At 41.1% G+C, this 9,233-nt stretch overlaps 2 protein-coding genes across 2 annotated transcripts; both read left to right on the forward strand.

Moving 5' to 3' along the window:
• The first annotated feature begins 1,119 nt into the window (after window positions 1–1,119).
• LOC125849743 (uncharacterized) lies at window positions 1,120–3,222 on the forward strand. The gene has a single exon (XM_049529713.1). The coding sequence runs from the start codon at window positions 1,120–1,122 to the stop codon at window positions 3,220–3,222; it is 2,103 nt and encodes a 700-aa protein (XP_049385670.1).
• On the forward strand, window positions 3,223–4,500 carry LOC125849744 (uncharacterized). Its single transcript, XM_049529714.1, has 2 exons — window positions 3,223–4,138; window positions 4,229–4,500. Exons 1-2 carry the CDS (start codon window positions 3,223–3,225, stop codon window positions 4,498–4,500), a joined length of 1,188 nt encoding a protein of 395 aa, XP_049385671.1.
• The last annotated feature ends 4,733 nt before the right edge of the window (window positions 4,501–9,233 follow it).

A 9,233-nucleotide genomic window follows, 5' to 3' on the forward strand; every position in this document is an offset into this window, starting at 1 on the left:
TATATAAACTATCTACTCTAAAAATCTCCTGAGTTTTATTCGTCCATCACAGGAAGGTCGACTTGCCAGAATGTCTGGAAAAAGTGTCAACGCACCAATCCCACCCATTGCTTTGGTTAGTGATGAAGAAACTGAAGAGTCAAAGTTCAGAAAATTTATCGAGACTAGAGAAAGGATATCTGCAGCCAAAAGGAGACTTGCAATACTGGACCAAACTGAATGGATGCTACGAGAAAGAATTATTGAGGTTGACATGGAAACAGCCTCGGTGAAAAGAAAGATTGCAAAAATTGACCAAGAGATAATTAATATCACTAAAGCATCTGTAAGGATCCCCGAAATTGAACGGGACATTAAGGAACTAAATTTTGGGAATGCTCCCTCCATGAGGGGAAAAGGTAAAACAAAAGTAGGTTCAGATGACAAGAGCACTGGATCGTCACCCTACAGTTGAAGAAAAAGAAGAGAAGTCTTTGGGTAGATTTAGGTTCATGTAACATTTTTCTCATGTTTGTCATGTTGTTTTTAAATTTTATTGTAATCAAGAACTACGCGAGACTTGAGCCCATAGAGGGTACGTAGGAAGCTTTTTTCGAGCCTAGTCTCTCTATCAATTTCGGGAAGGGTACATTTAGATTATCTTATGTAATTCGAACTACGTCGGGCCTGATTTCCTTGGTGGATACGTAGGCAGCCTACTTAAGGCTCGGTCCTTATATTTTCAATTTTTATTCTCCCTTATTAGGGAATGATTCTGAAGAGTTCCGCTTACAAAAGCATATGAGTGGAAGAAATTAGCCGGATTCTATGCAAGTCGACCTTTCCAATTCAATTGCAAGAAAAATTTCTTTCCATTTGAGTCCTTAAATTCACCCAAAATATTTTCGTGGATTAATCTGCTTGAAGCAAAATGACACTTGTGTGTTTATTTTTCTGTCATCTTATTTGCATATCTCGTCAAAAACAAAAACTAACATATATGTCTTTTGAGTTGTTCTTCTTTACAGGTAAAAACTGATCTGTGTTGAAATCAAACTGGCTGACCATCCCTACTTTACAAGATCTAAAGCAATCATATCATCCCTCCCTGATCATTCTTTGGAGAAAAGCAAGAGCAAAATGACTGGTACTTCTGAAGAAACGGGAATAGTGGACGTGACCATCAGAAATGCTGAACTCGCTGATCAAAGTGAGTTGATCTCTCAGTTAATGCAACGAATTGCAGACATGCAGGAAGAGCTTCAACAGACCAAAGATCTGGCCAAACTGGCCATTGCATCGAATGAACCCCCTCTTGAAACTAGAAGACCTCCTCCTCATTTTCCATCACTGAGTTCCCCATTACCCAACTATTTCCCTACCCATACCACAGGACCAATCACTTCCATCCCTAATCCTCATCCCATCGACTTAACTATATCCAGCGCTCCTTATGCCAACACTTTCTACCAAACACCACCACCATTACTAAATCCGAACGAAGCACCTAACACTAATCACTCCCAAAACTTCACACCAACACACCAAATCCCACCCCCAGTCTCCAATAATCCACGTGTTTTGCCTAGCCAACCTGTATACCCTTCCGTAATATTCCAAACTCCACCAGCCTATACAATCCCTGAACCATGTCCTGGCTTTCCTGTTCAACCGGAGCTGGATCACTATGAAGAAATGGAGAAGGAGTGGAGGTTGAGAGAAGAAAAACGTGAACAAGAAATGAATGTTATGAAGGATGCCATCTCCGAGGCAGTAAAAAGTGTCCAATCTTTGAAGAAGATAACAGGACTTGAGTATGAGGACCTTTGCATGCACCCTGACTTGGAAATACCCGAAGGTTACAAAATTCGAAAATTTGAAACCTTTAATGGTATTGGCAATCCCATGGCTCACCTCCGAGCCTATTGTGACAAACTCGTGGGTATCGGGAAAAATGATGCATTAATTATGAGGTTGTTTAGTCGAAGCCTCGGTGGGGAGGCGTTAGAATGGTTCACATCTCAAGAACTCCGTCAGTGGTCTACATGGGGGGCCTTGGCCAAAGATTTTTTGGAAAGATTCCAGTTTAATGTCGAAGCTATCCCTGACAGATATTATTTGGAAAAAATCAAGCAAAAGACCACGGAGGACTATCGTGAATATGTGTGTCGTTGGAGGAAAGAAGCTGCAAAAGTACAACATGTGATGACTGAAAACGAAATAACCTCTGCTTTTATTCGAGCTCAGGAGCCCAAGTATTATGAAAGGATGTTGCCCATGATGGGACAGAAGTTTTCGAAGCTGATCAGAATAAGAGAAGCCATAGAGGATGGCCTCAAGTCTGGAAAGGTTACAAATCTCACTGCCTTGCAGGCCGCCAACAAATCCTCACCATCCATGGCCACAGGATTCACTAGGAAAAAGAAAGAGGACATGTTTGCTATATCTTTTAGCCCGAGGCCAAGGCCGCAAAGGTATTTTGGGTCCGATTCTGCCATTGGAAACTCTGATCGATTCCCCACCTCAAATATTTACCCACCATCTCCACAAGCTCCAATCCCAATCTACTATGCACAACAGAACTACCAAGCACCCCCGCCTGTCTACCAAAATCAACCACTAACCTACCAAAATACACTACCAAATCACCAAGCCAATGCACCAGTCTACCAAAATCCCGGACAAAACAACCCAAATGCCAACAATCTACCCCGTCCTAACCTCGAAAGAAAGCCTCCCAGAGTTTTCACTCCTTTGGCAAAAACACGTACCCAACTCTTTGAGCGTCTAAGAACGGCAGGATTGATCCAACCAGTAGACGCAAGGGTAATTAATCCCACAACAAAGTTCTTCCGAGCAAATCAACGTTGTGCGTACCATTCTAGAGGGGCAGGACATGATACAGAAGGACGTATCAATCTGAAACATAAGATTCAAGACTTGATCGATAACAGGGTCATCACTCTCCAAGCCCCTGCCCCCAATGTGAACCTTAACCCATTGTCGAATCATGGAGGAGCTACCATCAACATGATTGAAAGAGACGAAGATTGGCTTGCTAATGGGACTATCGGTGAAGCAAATGTCAACTCACTTATACCAACAGTGGCCTCATTGACCATAAAGGCCCATCCAGAGTTTGTTGTAATAACTGCACCTCATCAGGCATTTGCTTTGGTGAAAGAAAGAAGCAATAAGCATTTCGAAGAAAGGTTTGTTGTCCAGGCGGCCACCGCACAATGAATGACACGTTCTGGAAGATGCTACATTCCAGAAGAACTAACTCAAGAGATAAGAAGAAATGAGAACCAGAAAAGGTCGATCACAGAGGGTGAGGCTGAAGAGTTTTGGCGAAGAATGCAGCCTAAGGAGTATTCCATTGTCAAGCATTTGGAGAAGACTCCAGCTCAAATCTCTGTTTGGGCTCTATTAATGAGTTCTGAGTACCATCGAAAAGCATTGTTGAAGGTACTTGATAAAGCGTATGTACCGACTGGAACAAGTGGTGAGAATCTGGCCACCATGGTAAGTCATGTCATTGGGAGTCATCAAATCTCTTTCCGAGAAGAGGAGTTGCCACTCGAAGGGGTTATGCACAACCGTGCCTTGTATATCACTGTCAAATGCAGGGACAAGTTTGTAGCTCGAGTATTGATTGATAATGGGTCAGGGCTCAATATTTGCCCATTATCAACCCTGACTCAGCTAAAATATGATGTAGGAAAAATCCGTCAAAGCCGCATGAATGTAAGGGCGTTTGATGGTTCGCAAAGAGAGACCATAGGGGAAGTAGACTTGTGTATCCAAATGGGGCCTGCAGAATTTGTCACTGAATTCCAGGTAATGGGTATATCTACAAGTTACAACTTATTGCTAGGAAGACCATGGATCCATGCTGTTGGAGCAGTTCCATCCACATTGCATCAACTTTTGAAGTTCATCTGGGAGGACCATGAAATTGTCATTCATGGTGAAGGGAGTGACCGTAGGTACCCTGGTTTCTCCATTCCAGTTATTGAAGAGTCTTCTCAGAAAACTGACTTTCACATGGTGGAGTTAATGAATGCTACTTTTGAAGATACGACATTGCAAGTACCAATGCCGCAAGTGTATAAAATGCTAGCCACAACTATGCTGAGAAGTGTTTTTGAACCTGGGCGTGGGTTAAGCAAGAATTTGGATGGCATATCCGAACCTCTTCCTATACCACTTCAAAATTTTTGATTCGGTATCGGCTATGCCCCAACAGAGGAAGAATTATTTGAAGCAGAAACAAGGAAGAAACATGACTGTGATATACCGAAGCCTATTCCAGTATTGTACCAGTCATTTGTTGCTAAAACTTTAGAGCCTGAGATTGATGGTCTAGTGGAAGGGATGAGAAGATTGTTTGATGAAGAAGATTGTGCTGTGATCTCGGCAGAATGCACAATAACACCCACTATCCGAGATGCCGGACCTGGAGAGATGCTGCAGAATTGGATGGCCACTCCACTTATGATCCATCGAATGACTTGGTAGACAAAGACAAGATTTGAAGTTTTATTTTTGAAAATCGGTGTTGTTCGGACGAGGCCCGAAACCACCATTTATGTCACTTTATTTTTCATCGTAATATTTAAAAAGGAAATGACTCATGAGTCATGACCAAAGTTTGTACGCCTTTTTAAAAATTCCAATGAAAGCCTCATTTATTTTAAATTGATTATCTTGTCATTGCGAATTATTCTGTAACAAATACATTTAAACTCTTTCTATCTAACATGGTTGATTTATTGTTCTTTTCAGTAAAAATGAATCTAAACCTGCCAATGTCATGACATGTCACGAACACGGCGAACCAAGTAAGGTCAATGAAGATGAATGTGAAGAATATGATGAGGAAACTATGATGCCTGAACACCTTACCGAGGACTTGAGGCAACTTGAAGACGATAAAAAACCCAACCTGGATGAAACAGAGACAGGATGAAACAAAGACAGTAAACTTGGGAGATGACGAGTCGATCAGAGAAACCCGAGTCAGTGTTCATTTGGCAGCAACAGAAAAAGAAGAATTGGTCAAGCTGCTCAGGCATTACATCGATGTGTTTGCCTGGTCTTATGATGATATGCTAGGGTTAAGCACTGATATTGTTTCCCATAAGCTGTCTATTAATTCAGAGTACTGTCCAGTAAAGCAGAAAACCAGAAAGTTCAAGCCCGATCTGAGTTTAAGGATAAAAGAGGAGGTCATGAAGCAGATCGAATCAAAAGTCGTTGAAGTGACCAAGTATCCCACTTGGCTGGCTAACATTGTTCTAGTGGCGAAGAAAGATGGAAAAATCAAGATATGCGTGGATTATCGGGATCTTAACAAAGCAAGTCCGAAAGATAATTTCCCTTTGCCAAACATCCACATACTCATCGATAATTGTGCAAAGCATGAGCTTCAATCTTTTGTAGATTGCTTTGCGGGATATCACCAGATTCTAATGGATGAAGAAGATGCAGAAAAAACAGCATTCATCACACCTTGGGGAGTCTACCATTATCGAGTGATGCCATTCGGCCTCAAGAATGCTGGAGCCACTTACATAAGAGCTATGACCACTATTTTCCATGATATGATCCACAAATAAATTGAGGTGTATGTGGACGATGTCATCATAAAATCCTGCGAGAGTTCGGATCACCTAACACACTTGGAAAAGTTCTTTAACAGGTTGCGTAGGTATGATTTGAAGTTGAACCCAGCCAAATTTGCATTTGGAGTACCTGCAGGGAAGTTACTCGAATTCATAGCTAGCAGAAGAGGTATCAAGCTTGATCCTTCCAAAATCAAGGCAATTCAAGACTTACCTCCTCCAAAGACTAAGAAGGAAGTAATGAGTTTTCTGGGGAGACTGAATTACATCAGTCGATTCATAGCTCAATCGACGGTGATATATGAGCCCATATTCAAGTTACTACAAAAAGATGCGCCAACCAAATGGACCGAAGAATGTCAGAAGGCTTTTGACACCATCAAAAGTTACCTTTCGAATCCACCAGTGTTTGTGCCACCACGTGCAGGCACTCCTTTGCTATTGTATTTATCCGTCTCTGACAATGCATTCGGGTGTGTGTTGGGACAACATGATGAGACCGGAAGAAAGAAGAGAGCTATATACTATTTGAGCAAGAAGTTCACATCTTATGAGGCTCGTTACACCCTTTTAGAGAGAACTTGTTGTGCTTTGACTTGGGTTGCTCAGAAATTGAGACATTATCTGTCGGCTTATACAACACATCTCATTTCGAGGATGGACCCGCTTAAGTACATATTTCAGAAAGCAATGCCCACAGGAAAGCTAGCAAAGTGGCAAATGTTGTTGAGTGAGTTCGATATTGTGTACATGACTCAGAAAGCAATCAAGGGGCAAGCTTTGGCAGATCACCTTGCTGAAAACCCAGTAGATGAAGGATATGAACCACTTAGAACATATTTCCCTGATGAAGAAGTATTGTTTGTAGGGGAAGACATATCAGAATCATATCCTGGGTGGAGAATGTTCTTTGATGGAGCAGTAAACTCTATAGGATCAGGAATTGGAGCAGTGTTGATATCTGAATCGGGGCAACATTATCCAGCAACAGCAAAGCTTAGATTCCGATGCACTAATAACATGGCTGAGTATGAAGCGTGTATTCTTGGCATTAGAATGGCTCTTGACATGAATGTTCAAGAATTATTGATAATTGGTGATTCAGACTTGTTGATTCATCAAGTTCAAGGAGAATGGGCAGTGAAGAATCCTAAAATCTTACCATACGTACAATTGGTACAGAGGTTATGCAAAAGATTTAGGAAGACCGAGTTCAGACACACACCGAGAATACAGAACGAGCTTGCTGACGCCCTTGCAACCATATCGTCCATGATACAACATCCAGAAAAGAGTTATATCGATCCAATTGAGATAGTTTTAAAAGAACAACCAGCACATTGTTCACATGTGGAAGCAGAATGGGATGGGAATCCATGGTATATAGATGTGAAAAAGTACTTAGAGGTTGGCGAATATCCGGAAAAAGCAACAAGTATTCAGAAGAAAACAATCCGAAGAATGGCAAACAACTTCTTCTTGAATGGAGAAGTTCTTTATAAGAGGACACCCGATCTGGGATTACTGAGATGTGTGGATGCTGCAGAAGCCACAAAATTGCTTGAAGAAGTGCACGCTGGAGTGTGTGGGACACACATGAATGGGCTTACATTAGCAAAGAAAATCTTAAGGGCGGGATACTTCTGGATGACTATGGAAAATGATTGTGGCCGGTTTGTCCAAAAATGTCATAAATGCCAGGTACACGGAGATCTGATCAAAGTACCACCCCACGAGCTCAATGCGATGAGTTCCCCTTGGCCATTTGCAGCCTGGGGCATGGATGTTATTGGACCTATTGAGCCTGCCGCCTCCAATGGTCATAGGTTCATTTTGGTCGCCATTGATTACTTCACAAAGTGGGTTGAAGCTGCTTCCTACAAAGCTGTGACAAAGAAAGTTGTGGCCGATTTTGTTCGCAACAATTTGATATGTCGTTTTGGAGTTCCAGAGTCTATCATCACAGACAATGGAGCAAATCTGAATAGTCACTTGATGAAAGAGATATGTGAACAATTCAAAATTACCCACCGTAATTCAACTGCATATCGTCCTCAGATGAATGGAGCTGTAGAAGCTGCTAATAAGAATATCAAGAGGATACTGAGAAAGATGATTGACAACTACAAATGTTGGCATGAAAATTTGCCTTATGCTTTGCTAGGCTACCACACCACAATTCGAACCTCAACTGGAGCAACTCCTTACCTATTGGTATACGGAACAGAAGCAGTGATACCAGCTGAAGTTGAGATACCATCTTTAAGGATTATTCAGGAAGCTGGATTGAGCGATACCGAATGGATTCGTGATCGATATGAGCAATTGACATTGATTGATGAGAAAAGAATGAATGTTGTTTGTCATGGCCAGCTGTATCAATAGAAGATAACTTGTGCTTTCAACAAGAAAGTAAGAGTTCGAACATTTGAGGTAGGCCAATTGGTGTTGAAACGCATTTTCCCTCATCAAGACGAATACAAAGGGAAGTTTGCACCTAACTGGCAAGGACCGTATGTTGTCCACAAAGTACTATCAAGAGGAGCTTTAGTTCTAGCAGAGATGAACGGTCAGGTGTGGCACAAAGCTATCAATTCAGATGTCGTCAAGAGATACTACATTTAAATGCTGATACTTATTTCCTTTATTTTCCTTGTAATTGCAGTTTGCTTGTAATCATTGTTGCATTTATGTTTGAAACATTCCCCTTGTACTTGAACTACGTTCGACCTGAATTCTCAAGAATGACGTAGGCGGTCTATGTCGGCCTCGGTCGTTTCCTTATTAATTTTCTTTTTTGTCATTTTCGAGATGGGAACTACGTTTGACCTAATTCCTGCCTCAACGGGATACGTAGGCACCACAAGGGTTCGGTCATATGCCTAATAAGATTTCTATTTCCCCTCATATTGGAAACTAGGACAGAATTTTTGAGAGGACCTCAAAAATTCTATAAGAAGAGTCATTTTCTACAAATAAGAGTCAAGGATCATATCGAAATGTGCAATTGGAAATAATTTTGAGAATATCTCAAATTCAAGACTCCCGTGATCATCATCAGATTTGTTTTGAAACATCTAACTGGGATAGAATTTTTGAGAAGGACCTCAAAAATTCCATCAAGGATACTCGGACCTTCAAAGTCAACTTCAATTGCCTCAAATTGACGTGTTCTTAAAGAGGTTTAAGTTGCCAACACGCTACCTATCATGTCAAATCTGAGACAAAGGGTTTTATTCGTGTCGTGCATGTCGTGACAATTAATCGCCAGAGATTTTCTTTAAAACATTTTTTTTCAAAACTTCATACCTAGCAAATATTTTTATCTAAATATGATGTCTTTTGTCTACTGCGATTCATTGGATCTACCAGACAAAGTTCGAGAGATAACGAGACCAGGAGCAAGGCGACTTCAACACAGATCAGTATTCCAAAACTAACATGTTTTTGTGGATGCAGGGTATAATAAGATCATCAAAGGAGCTATATTTATCAACCAACTAGTTCAGGAGAACATATCCAGCAAATATCAATTAGTTGTGAGATACCGACGGAAATGATGTTATGATCAAAAAGTACCTATCATCATATCAAATATGGATGAAAGACGACGTTCATAGTCAAATT

This window comes from Solanum stenotomum, unplaced genomic scaffold (assembly GCF_019186545.1).
Source record: "Solanum stenotomum isolate F172 unplaced genomic scaffold, ASM1918654v1 scaffold10257, whole genome shotgun sequence".
In the NCBI taxonomy this organism is placed as follows: Eukaryota; Viridiplantae; Streptophyta; class Magnoliopsida; order Solanales; family Solanaceae; genus Solanum; species Solanum stenotomum.

Bases quoted from the DNA above. Each gene is read 5' to 3' on its own strand.
- LOC125849743 (XM_049529713.1), top strand. From the start codon at position 1,120: ATGACTGGTACTTCTGAAGAAACGGGAATAGTGGACGTGACCATCAGA.
- LOC125849744 (XM_049529714.1), top strand. From the start codon at position 3,223: ATGACACGTTCTGGAAGATGCTACATTCCAGAAGAACTAACTCAAGAG. The intron at 4,139-4,228 runs GTGGGTTAAGCA...ATGCCCCAACAG, and splicing joins AAGTGTTTTTGAACCTGGGC to AGGAAGAATTATTTGAAGCA.